The following is a 23,024-nucleotide window of genomic DNA, read 5'->3' as shown; positions in this document are numbered from 1 at the left end:
AGAAATGTGTTCAAACTCCACGCTCCCCAACCTGGCCAAAGGCCAGGTAAACAGTTTAAATACGATCGTGCATAAATGAACTATCGGGTGTTAACGAACGGCTTCATTTTGAACTCGGCAGCCAATCAGAGCGTGCGACGTCCCACTTGGTTTACAACTCGCCGAATATGGCGCCAAATTGTAAAACAGCATTTCAACACACGCGCTTTAGCTTCAGGTGGTGTAAAATCGTTCAGACTTTGTATATTAATATCAAAATTTCAGGATACACTGCCAAGAGATATGGCTACACGTGTATCAACTTTTAGTGATTAAAGAATGAAGTATAAATGTTGGTTGATGGAATAGAATAGAGTGCCTTTATTGTCACTATACACATGTACAATGAGATTAAAGCATCTCCAATAACAGTGCAAACAGCGTGGAGAGAGAGAGAGAGAGGGAGGAAGGGGGGAGAAATATGACTGAAATAGAAGAATAGATAAAATAATGTGGTAAATTAGATCTGATCCCATATATTATATTATTCAAATATCCAAAGATGATGAAATCTATCAAAATAGCCAAACTCGGTCTACATTAGTTCATTACAACAAAAATAACTATTCTGACCCTCTCTGGTACAACCAGACCATGCTAAACCCAGTATACCCCCAGTTGCTAGGGTATCTGCTGTTGCCATGGCAACGGTTTATGCAAATGAGCTGAATTTGCAAAAATTTACTATTAGTTCCCCCAAGGACATATCCTGAAAAGTTGGTGTTTATATCTTGTCTTATTTAAAAAAATACAACATTTCACCCCTTTTTGGCTCACCTGAGCATACCTGTTAATTAGCTAATTAACAGGTAATTAGGGTTATAAATCACCCCCGAGCAGGTAAGGCTTTGCAAAAATCTCACTAGATTATTCCCCAAAGTCCACCCTTTCAGGAAATGTATGGTTTGTCAATGATTCTCATGATATTTTATTAATTAAGAAATAAAACAACTTCATGGGCAATAAAAATGGCCATTTAAATCCAGCATGATAAGGGTTAGTATGCCACCCTCGCCTTTCATCCAGACTTGGGACTGGCCTGTGTGTGTCTTGTGGCTATTATATAAAGGTGTATTTAAAAAGTTCATTGTACCTCTATTTCTATAAGAATATCTACAGTGGTGAGAATATATGAGCCAAATTTGAAACCATGACAAAAAAGGGAAATATGTCTCCATCACACAGGGTGGGTTACAGGCAAAGCTTATTCTATAAACAAGTTAGTTGCATGATGAGGCAAAACTTGGCTTATTCTAAAACTTATACAAACAATTGTTAATGTAAAACAGTAATCAACAGCATGTGTTAAACGAACAGAGAACAAGAACAAAGGAAATTTTTAAATGTAACTAAGAAATTGATAGAACAAGAAATGCAAACAATAAAATATCAGTGTGAACAAACAATAAAAGTATAATAATGTTAGCAAAATATGAATAATCTTATTTTCATTAATTTCACCTTAAAATGCACCATGAATGCATGAATATGAATTGAAAAATCTAAATTTTCCAGGGGAGAGCCCCCGGACCCCCCTCTTTTAGACTCTTCAAAGTCGGCACCTTTTGCTTTGATTACAGCTTTGCACACTCTTGACATTCTCTCAATCAGCTTCATGAGGTCATCACTCGAAATGGTTTTCCAACAGTCTTGAAGGAGTTCCCAGAGGTGCTGAGCACTCATTGGCTGCTTTGCCTTCACTCTGCGGTCCAACTCATCCCAAACTTTTTCGGACTGACTGACCTTCATTTCTTAAAGTAATGATGGACTGTCGTTTTTCTTTACTTAGTTGAGTAGTTCTTGGCATAATATGGATTAGAACAGTCCTCAAATAGGGCCATTCACTGTATACCAACTCTACCTCTTCACAACACAACTGATGGTCTCAAACACATTAAGAGGTCAAGAAATTCAAGAAATTAACTCTTGACAAGGCACAGCTGTAAACTGAAAGCCATTCCAGGTGACTACCTCGTAAAGCTGACTGAGAAAATGCCAAGCTGTGCAAAGCTGTCATCTAAGCAAAAGGTGCCACTTTGAAGAATCTAAAATATAAAACATATTCTGGTTTGATTAACACTTTTTTGTTTACCAAATAATTCCATATATATTTCTTCACATACTTCATGACTTTAGTATTAATCTACAATTCAGAAAATTTTAAAATAATGAAAAACCACTGAATTAGAGGCGTTTCCAAACTTTTGACTGGTACTGTAGGTGTGAATGAGAGGTGCAACCGAATAAATAAATATGCGTCTTTTTTATCCGGCCACATGTAGGCTATCACTGCGCAAAGCCTCTAATGTTGAAATGGTAGTAATATTTGTTAAAATAATAGTAGGCTAATTTCCACATTAATTGGTAAAATGGCCCGAGGGATGTGATGGGGGGGGGGGGATGGCCGTTTTATAAGGGGGATGATTTGAGATTTTTATTTCAGAAGGGGGATGCCTCCCCCCACATCCCCCCTCAACTCGAGTACTGCGTATAAGGCCATATTTCACCTGACACAGGCCCTTCGATTTCCATCACTAGAGCGCGTCAAATTACTTTCGGTTTTGCCAGCATGGACGCACTTCTTTTAAATGAAGGCACAGATGTGTCAGACATCGACAAAACGGTAAAGAATAAGTGGAGATGGGCTTGGCGAAATGAAATGGGCGATAATGGCAAGCTCCTGCTGCTGTGCCAAGGAAAAAGAAACAAAAACAGGCATCAGGTGTTGCCAAACTAGATGCCTTTGGCTTCACTGCGAAGAAGCAGAAAAAGTGAACTTTCACTTTTCTTGTTTCCTGGCTTTATTTAACAGATTTTCTTATTTTTCTTTCTGTTCCACTCTTTTGAAAGCATGGTTCAAGTTCGACTGCACTTGCACTTTTCTCTGAACCACTGTTGTGCATTACTAAAGTATTGTTGAAATAAATTTGCACTTTGTGCTGAAAACTTGATGTTTCATCATGAATAGCCAGTAATGACAATGGTCAAGTCTTGCCTTAGCTTTAGTCATTGTTAAAATTATGTAAATGTACTATAAGTAGGGGCCGAGGGGATAATGGACAACACGGCGTTTAAAATTTGACGCATCGCTGACGTGGTAGGGGCCAACGACATGGAGCTTTTTTTTATTTTATTTTTTCAGTCAGATGATTTTTTTTCCTTTAATCCATGAGCGTGTGTGAGAGAGAGCTAGTGAGTGTGAGAGAGAGCGTGAGAGAGCGAGTGTGAGTGAGTGAGAGAGCAAGAGAGAGAGCGAGTGTGAGTGAGAGAGAGCGAGTGTGAGTGTGTGAGAGTGTGTGAGAAAGAGTGTGTGAGAGCGAGTGTGAGTGAGTGAGAGTGTGAGAGAGTGAGAGAGAGCGAGTGTGAGTGTGTGAGAGAGAGAGTGAGAGAGCGAGTGAGAGTGAGTATGAGAGAGAGAGAGCGAGCGAGTGTGAGAGAGAGAGAGAGAGAGAGTGAGTTCAAGTTCAAGTCAGCTTTATTGTCAGTTTCTTCATATGCGCAGGTCATACAAGGAAATTGAAATTATGTTTCTCTCTATCCCATGTAAAGACATAGACAAACATAGGACTGACATTAACAAGACAAACATTAAAGCGCAAGACAGGACCAATAACAGTGTAACAAGCAATAAGTAATAATAAAGTTATAATTTAAAAAAAAGGGGGGGGAATTGAAACATTTAACATTTAGAAAAATAATCTAGGCTAAAGACAGGAAGATAAGAACAAGACTAGTATACAAGACACACAGTACAGTACAGCACAGTCCAGTTGAGGTTATCACAGTAGCAGCATTTATGTAGAATAATGTGTTAAATAAATAATAATGTGTTAATAATGTGTAGCAGCATTCAGAAGCAGCATATGGTAAGTTGTTATATTGCAGGGCCCAAGGCAGTTCTTATGAGAGAGTTCAGGTAAGGTGCAAAGTCACATGTGTAGTTCCATAGAGAAGTCTTTTCCGTGGAGGGCAGCAGCAACAAGAAACAGTGTATGGTGTGTAAAAAAAAAAGTGAGGTAGTCCAGGTAAAGGTGCAAAAGTCACAGTGCAGTTCCATAGTCAGAGTCTTTTCTGAGTTCGAGTCTTTCCATGTGTGGGGGGGGGGGGGGCTTCCTGAGTCAGTGAGTGAGAGAGAGAGAGAGAGAGAGAGAGAGAGAGAGAGAGCATGTGAGAGAGTGTGAGTGAGAGAGCGTGAGAGTGAGTGTGAGAGAGAGAGCGTGAGAGTGAGTGAGCGAGTGTGAGAGAGAGTGTGAGAGTGAGCGAGTGTGAGAGAGCATGAGAGTGAGTGTGAGAGAGAGTGAGTGTGAGAGAGAGAGAGCGTGAGAGAGTGTGAGAGTGAGTGAGTGTGAGAGTGAGCGAGCGTGAGAGTGAGTGTGAGAGTGAGTGAGTGAGTGTGAGAGTGAGCGAGTGTGAGAGAGAGCGTGAGAGAGTGAGTGAGTGTGAGAGTGAGCGAGCGTGAGAGTGAGTGAGAGAGTGAGTGAGTGTGAGAGAGCAAGTGTGAGAGTGAGTGTGAGAGAGCATGAGAGTGAGTGAGCATGAGAGTGAGTGTGAGTGAGTGTGAGAGAGAATGTGAGAGTGAGTGAGTGTGAGAGAGAGAGAGCGAGTGTGAGTGAGTGTGAGAGTGAGTGTGAGTGAGAGAGTGTGTGTGTGAGTGTCTGTGTGAGAGAGTGAGCGAGTGTGAGAGAGAGAGCAAGTGTGAGTGAGTGAGAGAGTGAGTGTGAGAGAGTGTGTGAGTGTCTGAGTGAGCGAGTGTGAGAGAGAGAGCGAGTGTGAGTGAGTGAGAGAGTGAGTGTGAGAGAGTGTATGTTAGAGAGTGAGTGTGTGTGTGTGTGAGAGAGAGAGAGTGTGAGTGAGTGTGAGTGAGAGAGTGTGAGTGTGTGAGTGTCTGTGTGAGAGAGTGAGCGAGTGTGAGAGAGAGAGCAAGTGTGAGTGAGTGAGAGAGTGAGTGTGTGAGTGTCTGAGTGAGCGAGTGTGAGAGAGAGAGCGAGTGTGAGTGAGTGAGAGAGAGAGCGTGAGAGTATGTTAGAGAGTGAGTGTGTGTGTGTGTGTGTGTGTGTGTGAGAGAGAGAGAGAGAGAGTGTGTGAGAGAGAGAGAGAGTGTGTGTGTGTGTGTGTGTGTGTGTGTGAGAGAGAGAGAGAGAGTGTGTGAGAGAGAGAGAGAGTGTGTGTGTGTGTGTGTGAGAGAGAGTGAGTGTGAGAGAGAGAGAGATTCTCTCCTGTCTGCTTCTGCCCTGCAGATGTTTCCCGCAGGCGCTGAGGAGTGTTGCGGTTCTTCATTCACTCGCTCGTTCAGTCATTTGCTTTTTTATAAATAATTTAATGGTAGTTATATTTTTTGCCCTCGTGGTTGTTTTTTTATTATTTTTATTTAAATCATGTAACTGATTTTTAAGCCTTTGCACTTTCAATTGTCTTTCCTAGTTTTTAATAGTTCGATTTCCGGAGGAAGTTTTTTTTTTTTTTTAATAGTGAAAGTCGGTTTCCGGTTCCGTCCCTCTTCCGTCTTGTGCTGTGGTGAGCGCGTGTGCCCCGGAGCGAGCCTCGGCACACATCTTATTTAAAAAAATCAAAAATACAAAAAAAATTACAAAACAGAAAATCAACAAAAAATCTACTTCCGTCTTTGTAACCGAGAGCTGGTGAAGCCGCAGCGGGATTCTCGGCTTCCGCTCCCGGAGCAGATCGGCGTGTGGAGTTAGCGGAACTAGCGGCGCGCTGCTCTGAGGAGATTAGCTGAGTGAGCTAACCCGTTAGCATTAGCGAGAGCGGACTGGGAGCCTGGGCTTTCCGCTTTTTACCCTTTTATCTTTTCGCTGAAAATCCCGTCGTGATCCGAACCGGCTTGTTTGTGTTAAAAGTTCACTGTCAGCGCAGTTTCCGCAGTTACTGAGTGTTTAAATTCGCCCGCTCGCTGTGTGGCCTAAACCGAGCTCCGCGCGTTTCCGCTCGGTCAGTGGGAGGGACAGTCGGTGGAGATGAACCCCAGCGCTCCCAGTTACCCCATGGCGTCTCTGTATGTGGGAGACCTGCACCCTGACGTCACCGAGGCCATGCTGTACGAGAAGTTCAGCCCCGCGGGTCCCATCCTCTCCATCCGGGTGTGCAGGGACATGATGACCCGCCGCTCGCTCGGATACGCCTACGTCAACTTCCAGCAGCCCGCCGACGGTGAGCGAGACGCGCCGCTGCTGTGTATCGCGCCGGCGTTGCCGCTGTCCCGCGCTAACGAGCTCTGATTCTGTCCGCATGAGCGCAGCGAGAGTTAAAGCGCTGCTGGAGATCAGCTGGAACAGCGCGCTGATTATAAAGTGGAACAGCGCTGATGTGATTTTCGCCCTTACTGAGAGACTCGCTGCGGGTTTATAGCCCTGTTCGGGATGGGGTTAACTGTAGGAGGGCTCCAGGGTTGGGGTGTCCTGGAGCTCCTCTGGGATTATTTGGTGTTTTGCTCAGCCCTCCTCTGCGAAAATTATACACTGAATTCCCTCCAGTTCTCTTCCAGACTCAGTGTTCATCTGTTCATTTTATTTATGTTTTATCTGTCCCCCTAATGAACTAATCCAATCTTGATAGGTCTTGTGTCCGGTATTTCTGTACCAGCCCTTTCCCTGTGTGACCTTTTAATATTGAGTTAAAAGTCTTTAAAATTGAGACGTATTCCTGTTAGGAGAACTTGAGTGACCGTAAACGTGGCTGTGTGTCTGTGGTCTGTGTGTAAAGTACTGATCGGTCCTGAGTGAGTTTGGAGTGAAAGTGTGGTTTAATGTTTTTTGATGAGGTTAATGAGCTCTACTGGACTTTTTCTTCCTTCAGCTGAGCGAGCTTTGGACACGATGAACTTCGATGTGATTAAGGGACGTCCTGTTCGGATCATGTGGTCCCAGCGAGACCCCTCACTGAGGAAGAGTGGTGTTGGGAACATCTTCATCAAGAACCTTGACAAGTCCATCGATAACAAGGCTCTCTATGACACCTTCTCAGCCTTTGGGAACATCCTGTCTTGCAAGGTTTGGTGTGGTGGGGTGTGTGTGAGAAGGCTGAAGTATACTTCAGCAGGTGCAGTCTGTGCCACAGTCCATGCAGCACACAGGGTGTTGTCCACGTGGACTGTGAGCATCAACTGTGCATGCATGAAACTCGGTGTATGCCGTCCAGCAAGCCTCGATATTAACACTAGTCTGACTGTCCGGGACAACCAAACATCTGATCCGGACAAGTCAAATCCACATCTGCGTATCCGACAGGACGAGTTGAATATTTGTTGAAAATCACCATTTTTATAGTAATTATTCCAGAGTTGCATTAATAAACCTCCAGTGACGCCAATTCAATCCCCTCAGTGATCAGGCTGTGTTATTGTTTACAAAATTCCGGGGAAGCCGAGTGCAGCAGGTGCGTGCGTAAAAAATAACCATGGTGTAATCTCTAATTATAGATTATTAGACACTGAATTCATCAAAATTGGAGAAATGGCGATCAAACACCTCGATAAAATAAACATTTCTGGTGAATCTTCATTTCATTCGGACATTCAGTGTGTTTTCTTTTGTATGGTTCTCGTTAACCATCACAAATGTTGTAAAATATTTCAGGGGAATTTTATGACCGTGCTGAACTCACTCACAGTTTGTTTTTCATTCATACCGTGATTCTGTCCCCCTCATCATGTCCAACGTGATTTCTTTCAGTTTCACTTTGTCGAAAGAAAGTGAAAAAGACAACAATCCCAAAAAGTTAAAAAGGACGAACAGAAAATAAACAGGAAACGCAAGTTCCTCCTAAAGTGGCTCACTGAATTTGACTGGCTATAGTACGATGGACACGAGAGCAAAGTGTACTGCATTACTGTGCAAAACCTGGGCAACGGGAAACACATCACTGGCCACGGGGTCAGATGTTTCTGCGATTGATTCTGTCGGGAGTCACGAAGTTGGTAAAACACACACTCTTATTTAAAAACAAAAACCAAATGGAGCAGTTGAAGGTGAAGGAAGGTGATGCAGCTGTGTTAGTGTTGCGCAGTGGTGAAGTGACCGTCCACAGGGTTACAGGATCCACCCCCACGGTGTTGGGCCTGATGCTGTTGCTTTACAGTGTAAACCAGCAACAAGAGGAACAGTGGTGTGTCTGCGGTCATTGACTGAGTAAATACACGGTAATAAAAAGGTTATGGTCAGGATAAATGAAAAACCTTGCTGCTTCTCTGACTGGACAGATGGATCAGAAAGTTAACGTCGAGCCCAGTCCAGTCGGCGAGAGTAGTCGAAGTGCGAAATATGACTTTAGAACATTTTTCTTCCTCTTGTCTCCTCCTTCTACCATCAACATTAAACACTAAAGATTCTTTTCTCTCGAGCTGCAAATTGCCACGTGCACCTTTAGTCTTGTTTTTAATCTTATTCAGGGGATTGTCTTACTTTCAGACGGCACTTTTTGCTGCTCCTGGGAGGTGTAATTCAATAAAGGCATGGTGCACGTGCGTTCAGAGATGCGTACGGTTTCAGCAGAAAACCAAGAATACTTTGGAGACACCTCAGTGCGTCCATGTTGCGTGTAGCTGCATCCATAGGTATACGCTTGGGCCTTGAGGGTGTACTCATGCTCGCTGATCCATACCAGGCCCGAGCACATTTAACCCCCAAAGTCTAGTTCGTTTGACTCGTGTGATGATTGTGCTCTGGTGTGGTCCAGTTGGACTCGGGCACTGTACACACCTGGTGTGACCACTAGCCGTGCCCGGAATGGTAAGCACAATGTGCGCGGGGGGGAGGGGGGGACAGTCATGCATGGGCACGGTGCAAGGCATCCATGTCTCGCGTGAGTTTGCCCCAAATAGCGTGTGTGTGTGTGTGTGTGTGTGTGTGTGTGTGTAAGTCAGTCATGTCAGTGTGTTCTAATATATGAGTGATTCCACGCTTATGGGTACTGAAATGGGGACATGAACTTATTTTTAAAAATTCACCTAAAACCATTTCTTTTTTTACCATCAGGTCACAAAACATGTAATCTTTAATGAATGATGTGTTAAAAGATAACTTTAATTTTCTGAGATGTAATAAAAACATATTTATATGCCAAAGTCAGAACGTAACAGAAGTGTTGTGGACATATATATTCTCAATTTTAACAATGTAGAATTACTTTTTGAAACATAGGAAGGTGATGTTTTAGCAAATATAATTAATAAACATGTGTAGTAGAATAAACATACACATTCTTTCAATAAGATTAACATGGTATATAGCTAGATTGTAATTAATTTGTAACAGACGCGAGATGGACAATCGTAACAGAAGTAATGGAACAGACATCATTTTGGAACTCATAGGCTTGACTTTGGCATATAAATATGTTTTTATTACATCTCAGAAAATTAAAGTTATCTTTTAACATATCATTCATTAAAGATTACATGTTTTGTGACCTGATGGTAAAAAAAGAAATGGTTTTAGGTGAATTTTTAAAAATAAGTTCATGTCCCCATTTCAGTACCCATAAGTGTGGAATCACTCATATATATATGTGTGTGTGTGTGTAACAGTGTGCTTCTTCTGAAGGTGGTGTGTGATGAAAACGGCTCTAAGGGTTACGGCTTTGTGCACTTTGAGACCCACGAGGCTGCAGAGAGAGCGATAGAGAAAATGAACGGCATGCTGCTCAACGATCGCAAAGTGTAAGGCGCACAGAAATAACTAACTGCCTGACTGTGTGTGTGTGAGAACTAATTTCTGAGTTTGGTCTTTTAGCAGGATATAATTTATTGTGTGTGTGTGTGCGTGCGCGCACTTTACAGGTTTGTTGGACGCTTTAAATCCCGTAAAGAGCGTGAGGCTGAGATGGGAGCTCGAGCCAAAGAGTTCACAAACGTTTACATTAAGAATTTTGGGGAGGACATGGACGATGACAAACTCAAAGACATCTTCAGCAAGTTCGGTGAGGACACGTGAGGCAGTGTCCCAAGTGCATGTGTGCGTGGCTCAGATTATGTAGCATGAGGTCATCAAGTTTACTCACACAAACACAGCTTTAACATGTTATTTCACACATACCTGAAGGGTACATTTATAAACACCATTCATAGTGCGTTATGCGTAACACACACACACACACACACACACACACACACACACACACACACACACACAGGGTAACGCTGTATGAACACTCCTTTTAAGAAGTGTGTGTGTGTGTGTGTGTATGGGACACAGCCTTGCAATGGTTAATATTCTGGTCATAACAATAAGTTGTGGTATAATGTAGTGTTTGAGACCGAGTGCTTGGTGTGTGTGTGTGTGTGTGTGTGTAACAGGGCCTGCACTGAGTATTCGGGTCATGACTGATGAGAGTGGAAAATCTAAAGGATTCGGCTTCGTGAGCTTTGAGAGGCACGAGGACGCACAGAGAGTGAGTGTGCACTACGGCCAAGTGCACTAGTGAAGACTGTGGGGGGAACGACCGAACCTTATGAGTTGGGTTAATATTGTGTGTGTGTGTGTGTAGGCTGTGGATGAGATGAATGGAAAGGAGTTAAATGGTAAACAGGTGTACGTGGGCCGGGCGCAGAAGAAAGGTGAGAGACAGACTGAACTAAAACGCAAGTTTGAACAGATGAAGCAGGACCGCATGACACGCTACCAGGTACACACACACACACACACACACACACACACACACACACAGAGACAGACAGGTAATATGCTAACTGTGAGTTACACATTAGACTGCTCTCTAGCCGGCAGGCTACAGACAGACACGCACTGCTCACCTCCATCTTGTGCTATAGGGTGTGAACTTGTATGTGAAGAATCTGGATGATGGTCTGGATGATGAACGTCTTCGCAAAGAGTTCTCACCTTTCGGAACCATCACCAGCGCCAAGGTAACCTCCTCCTGACTGATCACCACCTATAAATAATCACCTGTGACTGATCACCCTTGAGTTTTATTGTTTCATCAACTATCAACTCCACAACCAAAAGCTTTGGTTTAAACATGAAGTGTCTGTTTGTTTGTTTTTGTCTATATAAAGTTGAATACTGTATTTAAAAAAAAAAAGATTATTTTAAAGTTGGGAGAAAAAAATGAAGTGTTAGTTTTTTAATTAAAAAAAGTTTCATGTCATTAATGCTAATGCGGTGTTAAAGGCGTCGTGCGGTAATTTCAGCAATCAGGCTATATCATGTGTCAGAATGTCGGGTTTGGTGGGTTATTCAAGCCCCTCGGTTTCCCGCGATCTCAGTGTCGCGATACGCCCGCTACAAGCATTTAAAGTTGACGCGCACAGCCAAATTTAGGCAGCCAGCCGTTAACTAGGTCAACTTATGTGTGACGTCATACCAGTAACCTCCCTTGGGTGATGCTGGCCTGTCACCGTGTTTTCTCTATAGCGTGCGTTTACCAGAGTTGTTTACATTGCGGATTTTGTGGATTTATTCAGTTTGTGGATAGTTTTGAACACTCAAAACACTATGAAATGATGTATTAATATTCTGTGATACAAAATGCCTAATCGGTGTATTGTGTTTGGCTGTAGCAACGAACACTGAACACTATTTGTGACTGTTGTTATCAATGGATCTGATTTCAAGGTCATGGCTAGGTATTGATAGAAAAAAAATATTTTTTTAAAAACACATTGTGGCAGTGGGGGCGTGGTCAAGTGCCGGTCTGTGACAGGAGGGCGGAGCCAGGGAAGGTGAGTGGCAGAATCATTACACCTGACGGTAATTAACCTGTGTTTTGTGTGTTTTCTCAGTAACCGCGCCCTATTTAAGGAGGCAGAGCAGAGAAGAGCTCATCCCGGGACAAGAACACAGTGTGTTTCACTATCAGATTAAAACTGGCGGTTATACTGAAAAGTCTGGCAATAAAAAGCCTATTTGCATCTGAAGCGTTGTCCTGCCGTCCTCTGTGCTCCACCCACACTTCAGAGAGCTCTACAGTGGTGCCAAAACCCGGGACAAGGTGGAGCACCAACCTCGCAGCCCCATGGAATCCTCCCCGTTCGCGGACCTGGTCCACGCCCTCACCACGGCTCAGCAAAGCCAGCACCAGGCGCTCGTCACGCTCCGAAAGGAGCAAGAGCGGCGCTTCGAAGCCCTGGTGCTGGCCCAGCAGGAAGATCGCGAGGCGTTCCGGCATCTCCTCGCGTCGGCGGGGTCCACCAGTGCCCCGGCCCCGCAGGATGACTCCGAGGCGTTTCTCACATTGTTCGAGCAGGTCGCCGAAGCCTCGGGGTGGCCGATGGAGCGGCGCGTCTCCTCCCCCTCCTGACGGGAGAGGCGCAGCTGGCCGCGCTATAACTCCCCGCCGGCTGGCCTACACGGACCTTCGCCGGGCCGTCCTCCAGCGCGTGGGGCGCACGCCAGAACAACAGCGCCAGCGCTTCCACGTGCTGGAGGACGGCCCGGCGAAGGTCTGTGTAGGCCAGCCGGCGGGGAGTTATAGCGCGGCCAGCTGCGCCTCTCCCGTCAGGAGGGGGAGGAGGTGCGCCGCGTGCTGCTCCATTGGCCACCCTGAGGCTTCGGCGACCTGCTCGAACAATGTGAGAAACGCCTCGGGGTCGTCCTGTGGGCCCATCTTAGTCACAGTGAGGGGAGACGGGCCCGCGGCCGGGGCACTGGTGGACCCCGCCGACGCGAGGAGATGCCGGAACGCCTCGCGATCTTCCTGCTGGGCCAGCACCAGGGCTTCGAAGCGCCGCTCTTGCTCCTTTCGGAGCGTGACGAGCGCCTGGTGCTGGCTTTGCTGAGCCGTGGTGAGGGCGTGGACCAGGTCCGCGAACGGGGAGGATTCCATGGGGCTGCGAGGTTGGTGCTCCACCTTGTCCCGGGTTTTGGCACCACTGTAGAGCTCTCTGAAGTGTGGGTGGAGCACAGAGGACGGCAGGACAACGCTTCAGATGCAAATAGGCTTTTTATTGCCAGACTTTTCAGTATAACCGCCAGTTTTAATCTGATAGTGAAACACACACACTGTGTTCTTGTCCCGGGATGAGCTCTTCTCTGCTCTCCCTCTGCCTCCTTAAATAGGGCGCGGTGACTGGGAAAACACACAAAACACAGGTTAATTACCGTCAGGTGTAATGATTCTGCCACTCACCTTCCCTGGCTCCGCCCTCCTGTCACAGACCGGCGCTTGACCACGCCCCCGCTGCCACACACGTTTTAAGTGTTTCTATGTATCAATCATTAATTGTACAAAATGATTTTCATACATTTATGTATTTGTCATATCTTTCTTTGTCACATGAAGTGTTGTCTTGATAACACATGTGGCACATAATTTTAGCAAATGGATGACAGAAGATTAATTGAAAGATTTATGCCACAGAGCTGCCTTTAACTAATAATTATCACTTATTACTGACGATTGTGCGTTTACTAAACAATACAATACAAAGCTCAATACTCCCAGCCTATAACATACTGAATATCAAGTGAAAATCAACCGCAATAAAAGGAAAATGATGAAAACTGGAATATCAAGGGGTCTACTGTATCAGAAGGCCCACTGCATTTCGCGAGATCGCAAGCTGTCAAGTTGCTAGAATTCAATCTTTCTAGCTATACTTTCACCCCCTACAGCTATCAGTATTACACATAATCATAGATTAATCACACAGCATTCTAATTCAAGTGAAAATGGTCTTTAAAAATACACACAAGTAGTGATTTAGTCAGAGAAACCAACCAAAACAAGTCTTCAAGTCGCCGGTCTTCATTCTCGTCTTCGTTTCTGTCGTCGTCAGAACTGTCCTCATTTTCTTCTGAAGATGAGCGCTCAGGTTCAAATCTGTAAGGCTGGATACCACCAGGACATTCAGCTGTCAAAATCTCTACTTGTGGGCCATTTTCTTCTTCTGTATCGGTAAAATCAAAGCTAATTTCCTCAGCATCGCTCCTATTTTCTGGTGTGTCCGTCATTGCAACTGCACCGAGTGGTTACTGGTATGACGTCACGCAGCTGTTCCATTGACCGAGAGGGGGCGCTGCGAACGCGGGAAATTTCAAGTGATGGGCATGATCAAATAAGGACCGATTACAACCGCGGGAAGCTTTTGAAAAATCGACGGTCAGTTTATTTCGAATCTCGAAAGCATTCTGGTGCAGAATAATGCGACTTTTATCGCCACTGTGACGCCTTTAAGGCCAGCAGTGTTACTGGATTATTTATTTATTTATTTATTTATATTTTTTGGAAATGTTCATGTGCATATCTACTGCCCCCTGCAGGTGATGATGGAGGGTGGTCGCTCGAAAGGGTTTGGTTTCGTTTGTTTCTCGTCCCCGGAGGAAGCCACAAAGGCAGTGACGGAGATGAACGGCAGGATTGTAGCCACTAAGCCGCTGTATGTTGCTCTGGCGCAGCGTAAAGAGGAGCGCCAGGCTCACCTCACCAACCAGTACATGCAGAGGATGGCGAGTGTGCGTGCCGTCCCGAACCCGGTTCTCAACCCCTACCAGCCTGCACCTCCGTCTGGGTACTTTATGGCTGCCATTCCTCAGGTACTCTCTCTCTCTCTCTCTCTCTCTCTCTCTCTCTCTCTCTCTCTCTCTCTCTGTGTGTGTGTGTGTCTCTCTCTCTCTCTCTCTCCCTCTCTGTGTGTCTGTCTCTCTCTCTCTCTCACACACACACACACACACACACACACAGACAGTTTCTTTAACCAACTTAAATAAATTCACTTAGCACTTGAACATCTTTCCAAGTTGTGTTAACACGTGTGTGTGTGTGTGTGTGTGTGTGTGAGACAGGCTCAGAACAGAGCTGCCTATTACCCAAGCAGTCAGCTGGCTCAACTCCGCCCGAGTCCCCGCTGGGCCACACAGAATGTCCGCCCACAGCGTGAGTCCCAGCTCCACTCACCCCACCCTGATCACCCAGCTGTGTCCCAAACCGCTCCCTGTACCCCTCAGTGCCCTCCCTGCAGTAAGCAGAGGTGTATATTGGCACTGCAGCAGGATGCGGTTTGAGACACAGCATGTTATCGTGTGTGTCTCCCTGGGCATCTTCTGATGTCATCATGTTGTACTTTCTGTGTGCAGATTTCCAGAACATGCCGAATGCGATCCGTCCCACAGCGCCACGCCCACAGACCTTCGGTGCCATTCGCCCAACAACCAATCAGGTGCCACGCATGATGACATCACAGCGCATGGGTGAGTCTTGTATGAGCGCACACACTCCAGATTTATTCTCTGCTGCATTCCTGACTCGTGTGTGTGTGTGCGTGTGTGTGTGTAGCATCTCAGCCGTTGGGGCCACGCCCAGCCAGTGCAGGAGCAGCTACAGCCGCAGCACCAGTGCGAGCGGTGCAGCAGTACAAGTACACACCTGGAGTACGCAACACACAACAACACCTGGCCACACAAGTACCCCTGCCACAGGTACACACACACACACACACACACCTCACTCTAACACACTTCATGTGTAACAGTGTGAGTCAGTCAGTGTGTTGAGTGGCTGTAAGATCCTCAGGAGAAGCCCTGGTCTGCTCCAGCACACCACTAAACCAGCTCATTAAGCTTTCTGAAGAGTGTGTGTGTGTGTGTGTGTGTGTGTGTGGTCAGGCTGCAGTGCATGTACAGGGTCAGGAGCCTCTCACTGCCTCCATGCTGGCTGCCGCCCCCCCACAGGAGCAGAAACAGATGCTGGGTGAGTTACAGACCTCACAGCAACTCTACAGGGGGGGGAATGAACAGAGCTCATCCAACCTACAGGTGTAGTGTAGAGCTCATCAGAGGTGCCATTAGGGGGCGCACTGCCTCTAAACTTTCTCTGACTGAGCACACAGCTATTTCCTCCTGCTCTCACTTTAAAGGTCCCATAGCATGGTGGTTTGTTGATGCTTTAAACGGGCTCGTAGAGGTTTCCGGATGTTATATCCGCAGCCTTTCTCAAAATGAACCCTCAGCACGTAGATATAGCCTTCTGGGAGAGAGCCCCATTTCAGCGCTTTTCCCAGTGCGTCGTTTTGCTAATGAGAAGCAGGAGGCGGGGAAGGGTAGAGGGTGGGGGCGGGCCATGGGGGGAGGGGCTTGACCAAGCTGCGCGCACACATACTCGCTGCTATCAGCGCCTGTAGCCACGCTGCTAAGACAAAACCCCGTTCTCCCTCGGACTCCTTTCGTAAACTCAGCGTGACACAGAGAACAGAGTGTGAGAGTGTTCGGAGTGGTAGTTTACGAACGTATAATACCCTAGGCTTCAACACGCACTCCGTAACCAAAGAGGATAGAAGCAGCAACTACAGCAACATAGCGCTTATCCAACAGAAGACATGCATTGCAGAGCAATAGTCAAACATAAGCTCATAAGTTACAGTCAATTTCCAGACTAAACTCAGTTTAACAGAGCATGCTGCATGCTCTTTGGTTTTGTAGCGCAGAGCACCTGGCTAACTGCAGGAAGCGGTTAGCTGCACAGCTAATGTAGCCATTGCAAGGCTAACGCACCGATTTTAAAACACGGCAAAACGACTTAACAGTTCTACACTTACTTGTTCGGTGTTTGTTGCTGATGCGGCAGGGATGCTTGGTACGGACCCAGGCTTCAGTGACAGTTGATGTGCAAAACCTGCCCTGTACTGTCCCAAGTTGTGGAAACATTCCTCAGGAAAATGCTTCCGACAAACATACACCGTCTTAGGTAGACTCGATGGCGTATTATTGGGGTAAATAAAATTAAGCCACTGCGTCTTCAGGCGCTCTCCCGTCGGCAGTAAAAACAGACTCCTTTCTGTGTTGTCACATCCATGTACAGCGCAATTTCCATGTTTCGCTTGCTTAGGTGATGCCATGTTGTTGTGTCCTCTATGGTCTCCTCACTACAGCTGGGCGGGGCAATCCATACAGTGGGTGGGAATCCAGAGGGGGGGCGTGGGGATCATCTCCCTTGCTGACGTAGTAAAGGGAAGAGCTTATCAACGCGCCGTTTTGACGCGCCATTCTCAAATGTTGGGCATAGTTTGGTTTACACATTATGAAATTTCTAGCCACTGGGGTGACTTAAGAAGGTCAGAGGAACTCATTTTAACGTTAAAAAACCTCAGAAAGTGAAAATTTCATGCCATGAGACCTTTAACAGTGCACTGAGCTGCTTTGGAGCCAAAACCCCTCGTGTGTGTGTGTGTGTGTGTGTGTGTGTGTGTGTGTGTAGGTGAGCGTCTGTTCCCGTTGATCCAGAACATGCACCCAAGTCTGGCTGGGAAAATCACTGGCATGCTGTTGGAGATTGACAACTCGGAGCTGCTGCACATGCTCGAGTCTCCTGAGTCACTGCGCTCCAAGGTGCGACACACACACACACACACACACACACACACACACACACAAAACATACACAAAACACTGGGTATAAATCAATTTTTAGAGTGATCAAGATTATTAGGGTTTTTGCTTTTGTTGGTTGGCGCGCGTGTGTGTGTGTGTGTAGGTGGATGAGGCGGTGGCTGTGCTGCAGGCTCACCAGGCGAAGGAGAACGCTCAGAAATCAGTGAACAGTCCTACTGTTCCTGCGGTTTAATCACCGACAAAGAGCTTTAATGAGAACCAGGTGTGTACTGATGAATGAACACACACACACTGATCTCATGCAGGCCTAGTGTGTGTGTGTGTGTGTGTGTGTGTGTGTGTGTGTGTGTGTGAGAGAAGTAACTTTTTCTCTCCCCTCTTCCAGAATAATTCCCTCTGCACTCAGTGGCTTCACCAAGACTTGGAGAAGGAAACGAAATAATTAAACACCCAGGAAAGAAAAAACCCTGAAAAAAAGAAACAAAAAATAAATTTCAGATACAAAAATCACTGCCAGGTCAAAACACAGACCTTGACTATAGATTAAAATATACACAAAAAAAAGTAAAAATTGATTTCATTGATCATTCTTTTTTGTTTTTATTTGTGTGTGTGTGTGTGTGTGTGTGTGTGTGTGTGGGGTACTCGATAGCTGAGCTTTGGGACCATGTGAATTGGGTTAATAAAGATTGAAACCTTTTATCTTTGTCGTTTCTCCTCTTTTACACTGACGATGTCCTGATTTATCAGACAGTGTTTTATCATCATCACTAAAGAGAACTAATCCGTGTGTAACAGGAAGCGATGAGCTGTTTGAGGTCTGCTCACGTGTTAACCTGTGAAACTGTTCTTTCAGAGAGCAGGTGAGAGTGCGGAGGGTCAGAACGAGAAAACCGTTAACGATGGAACATCAACCCTGACTGGAGTGTAAACTGATCCAATCAGAGAACAGTATACAAATACAGGGGTGGGGCAGATGGGGTTGGGTGTGTGAGAGAGAGAGAAACACCCCCAGCACCACCAAAAAAAAAAGATTTCACAGAATCTGATGGTGTGTGTGTTCAGGATGTCATTAATGTGAGATGTGGAGTGAGTTTGATGTCTGTAGGGTTTATGTGGGGTTTTATGATTGTAAGCAGTAGATGAACTGATTAGATTTTGGAATTGATCCAAACAGGGTCAAGGTCAGATGCCTGAAACAAGTTTTCTTCAGTAGCTTCCTTCCTGTTTGAAGGGGATTTGAGGAGAACACGTGAGTAATAATGACTGGACGTGTGTCAGAAGCTTCACCACGCTGTCGTAGAGTTCCACTTGTTTTTCTTCACGTTTAGTTTTGCTGTAGTACGGAGTCCATTCTGACATTCAGTGTGACTCTCAACATGGAATCCGTCAGCAGGAGGGTATAATCTGACCCCTATGGTGGCCCTGAAGGGCAAATCACAACCACAAAGCAGAAAAATCAACCACATTAACTTCTCCTGGGAATAGTAGAGGCGTGCTCCTCCTCCCACTTTAGTCCCAGACCTCGGAAACAGGAAGAAACAGGAAGTGGGACGAAAGACTATGGATAAAAAAGTCGTATGCTACACTTTAATACTGAGATGCAGCTCTCTGACTTGTCCGTATTCCTCTGTGGTTGTGTTTTTGGTTTTGCTGTTTTGTGATTTGTCCTTTAGGGTCACCGTGGACACTGATGTAGAAAATATTATGCACCTTTAATCCTTTAGAAGAAGTGACATGAAAGAGCCACAAAATTCCAACATGAGACACCAGCTCTGTGTGAGAGAGAGAGAGACCAGTATAAAGGGTTCTGTGCCCGGTGAGGAGGAGTGTGTGAGTGTGTGTGTGTGTGTGTGAGAGAGAGAGAGAGAGAGACAGACAGACAGACTGGCTACACACTCTTTTTCCAGCCCAAATTTGTCGCGACAAGCAGTGTACCCAGTTCATCAAAATTGTGTTCGTCCAGGACTTTCAGCTGGCTACAAATCTTTTTCACCATCCAAAAGATACATGTCATCTCCAGTCCTTTCACCCTCAAACCAAATGGAACATTTAGAAAGTCTTGTTTGATGTAGTCTGGGTCCCTGCAAATGGATGTAGAAAAAAGCAGGGATCCGATGTTGACACTATTCCTGTGTTGATAAGAAACAGAAAACATAGAGCACATTTAACCCTGGGGGTGAACCAATCTAATCTTCCTGTTTTAAAACAGCATCAGAGTGCACAACCAAATATTACTGTAAAACTAGCCCTTCTGAATATTAGATCACTTTTAAACAAGTCATTTTTAATTAATGATCTTATTTGTAAACACAATCTTGATTTTTTGCTTCTAACTGAAACCTGGCTGGATCAAGCAAATAGTGCTACCACCCTTATCGAAGCAGCTCCCCCAAATTTAAATTTTTTGAATGTTACCCGACAAGGGAAAGGTGGAGGGATCGCAAATATATTCAAAGTCTCTTTTCAATGTAAACAATCCTCACTTGGTGATTTTACCTCCTTTGAACACTTATGTGCACTTGTTACATGCTCTCCTAACATATTATTATTAACTATTTACAGGCCTCCGAGACATTCAGCCAAAGTCTTTCTTGAAGAGTTTGGTGAACTGTTATCAGTCATTTGCTTAGAGTTTGATTGTCTTATTATATCTGGGGATTTTAACTTGCATGTAGATAATACTGATAACATTTATGCCAAAGAACTATTTGCAATTATTGATAACTTTAACCTAGTACAACATGTACAGGGACCGACCCACTCTCGTGGTCATACCCTTGACCTCATCATCACAAAGGGTCTTACTGTTTCTACTACTGTTGTTGACCTGGCCTTATCTGATCATTTCTGTGTTTTCTTTGATGTTTCTATGTCTCCTCACATTCAGAATAGCTCAACGACTACAGGCAGGAGAGTCATAAACAACAACACGTGCTCTTTTTAAGCAAGCTCTCTCTCAGAACTCAACCAAAATGTCAGACTCTGTAGATGATTTACTGGAATTTTTTAATTTAAATATGACCCAAATTATGGATGATATTGCTCCATTCAAAATAAAAAGAGTCAATGATAAGCAGAAAGCACCATGGAAGCAGTACCCGGCTGTTAAACTGCTAAAGAGAGAATGTAGAAAGACTAAAAGAAAATGGCGCAAATCTAAACTTCACATTCATTATCAAATCCATAAAGAGATGCTTTGTAATTATAATTATGAAATTCGTAAAGCAAGACAGTCTTTCTTCTCCAACATCATCAGCAGGAATATGAACAATGCCCGTGTGCTATTTTCAACAGTAGAGAAGCTAACTAATCCCCCACCACAATTAGCACCTGAACTTCTCTCAGTTAATAAATGCAATGAGTTTGCATCCTTCTTCAAAGGTAAAATTGATAAAATACGGCAGAATATTTCTCATAATATATCTCAGTTGCAAAAAATTGAAAAACTGCAATCACCAGTGACACAGACAGATAAATTCAACACAATGTCAGAATTTTGTTTAATTGATTGAGACTCTTGAAAAAACTGTACAAAATCTCAGTTCCTCAACATCTGAATTGGACATTCTGCCCACCAACTTTTTTAAGTCTGTTCTTCATCTTATAATTACAGATGTGCTTCAAATTATAAATACATCCTTGGAAACTGGTGTTGTTCCTGTGTCCCTAAAAAAAGCTGTTGTAAAGCCCCTTCTTAAAAAAAATAATCTGGATCCTTCAGTGTTAAATAATTACAGGCCAATATCAAATCTACCATTCATCGGGAAAATCCTGGAAAAAATTGTCTTCAATCAATTAACTGCCTTCTTGATATCAAACAGCCGTTTTGATAATTTTCAGTCAGGATTTCGTGCCAATCATAGCACTGAAACAGCGCTGATTAAAGTTATAAATGACATATGTCTTAATACTGATGCAGGCAAAACATCGGTCCTGGTATTACTGGACCTCAGTGCAGCTTTTGATACTGTTGATCACAACATACTGCTATATCGACTTGAACACTGGGTTGGATTGACTGGTAAAGTTATCAATTGGTTAAAATCATACTTAAAAGATAGAAGCTTCTTTGTTACCCTGGGAAATTGTTCCTCAACATCAATGCCCTTGACCTGTGGTGTCCCCCAGGGGTCGATTCTTGGACCATTACTTTTCAACCTTTATATGCTCCCACTTGGACAAATTATCAAGAACAATTCAATTTTGTATCACTGCTATGCAGATGACACCCAAATTTATCTTGCTCTATCACCTAATGATTATGCCCCCCTTGAATGTCTCTACCAGTGTATCGATCAAATCAATAGCTGGATGTCACAAAATTTTCTTCAGCTGAACACAGATAAAACAGAAGTAATTCTATTTGGAAAAAAAGATGAAAGACTCAGGATTACCACTATTCTTGACACAAAAGGGATTAAAACTAAAGAAATGGTTAAAAATCTTGGTGTTTTCATTGACAGCAAGCTAAACTTTGACAGTCACATGAAAGCAATCACTAAATCGGCATTTTATCACCTAAAAAACATTTCCAAACTAAGAGGACTTATGTCAAAACATGATCTGGAAAAACTAATACATGCCTTCATCTCTAGTAGGGTTGATTACTGCAATGGCCTTTTCACAGGCCTGCCAAAAAAGACCATCAAACGACTTCAGCTGGTTCAAAATGCAGCGGCGAGGGTTCTCACACGAACAAAAAGAACAGAGCACATTACTCCAATTCTAAGGTCCCTTCACTGGCTTCCAGTAAGCTACAGAATTGACTTTAAAGCATTGCTGCTGGTGTACAAATCTCTAAATGGCACAGGGCCCAATTCCCTCTCTGACATGTTGCAGCGGCCTAACCCAATCAGATCTACCAGATCGCAGCAGCAAAATTTACTGTTAAAACCTGTTGTTAAAACAAAGTGTGGTGAAGCAGCTTTTAGCTACTATGCAGTACAGCTATGGAACCAACTGCCAGAGGACATCAAAAATGCTCCTGCTGTTGGCAGCTTCAAATCTAGTGCCGCTTTTCCACTACAAACGCGGCTGAGCCGTGCCGTGCCGAGTCGAGCTGAGTCGAGCTGAGCGGGGCTGTTGGAGTTGCATTTCGACTACAACCGCGCTGAACCATGCTGGCTGGAAGTGGGTGGACACATTGGGTGGAGTTAGCGAAAGTGGGTGGACGTCACGTGATGTCGTTAAGCAGCGCAAACAGTGACATCAGTGACAGTGGCGGAACAAGTCAGAGCCGGGCCGGGGGCGGGGCAAATGACCGGGCCCTTTATTAAAGCTTATCATAACATCATTTTAGGCTACAAAATGTCCGCAACTGCGGTGTTTACCAATTTTAACACTACCGGGTGCAACTATGTTATTTAGTACATCAAGTCCTTCAAACGAACATGTAACTCAGAAACAAAAAACATTAGGATACTGTACATGGCTCATAATAAAACATCAATAGCCTATACTGCGCACATTATTTGAAGGGCATACGAATGAGCGCTCAGAGGTTGCAACGGTGACAGGAAGAGTCAGAAATAAAAGGAGGGCGGTGCAAACCTCACTGAATGCACTGTGTTTACCAATTTCAACACTACGGGGTGCAACTATGTTATTTTGTACATTAAGTCCTTCAAACGAACATGTAACTCAGAAACAAAAAAACATTAGGCGACATACTGTACATGGCTCATA

At 44.6% G+C, this 23,024-nt stretch overlaps 1 protein-coding gene across 1 annotated transcript; it reads left to right on the top strand.

Moving 5' to 3' along the window:
- Positions 1 to 5,522: 5,522 nt before the first annotated feature.
- Positions 5,523 to 18,036, top strand: pabpc1a (poly(A) binding protein, cytoplasmic 1a). The gene is made up of 15 exons (XM_060900540.1): positions 5,523 to 6,207; positions 6,853 to 7,046; positions 9,597 to 9,712; positions 9,833 to 9,972; positions 10,349 to 10,443; positions 10,540 to 10,677; positions 10,823 to 10,918; positions 14,274 to 14,546; positions 14,796 to 14,886; positions 15,087 to 15,200; positions 15,286 to 15,428; positions 15,615 to 15,699; positions 17,203 to 17,333; positions 17,479 to 17,598; positions 17,722 to 18,036. Exons 1-14 carry the CDS (start codon positions 6,015 to 6,017, stop codon positions 17,566 to 17,568), a joined length of 1,899 nt encoding a protein of 632 aa, XP_060756523.1. The 5' UTR covers positions 5,523 to 6,014; the 3' UTR covers positions 17,569 to 17,598; positions 17,722 to 18,036.
- Positions 18,037 to 23,024: the final 4,988 nt, after the last annotated feature.

The sequence above is a fragment of the Neoarius graeffei genome, chromosome 19, assembly GCF_027579695.1.
Source record: "Neoarius graeffei isolate fNeoGra1 chromosome 19, fNeoGra1.pri, whole genome shotgun sequence".
NCBI lineage: Eukaryota > Metazoa > Chordata > Actinopteri > Siluriformes > Ariidae > Neoarius > Neoarius graeffei.
This window is presented reverse-complemented; position numbering and strand designations above follow the sequence as displayed.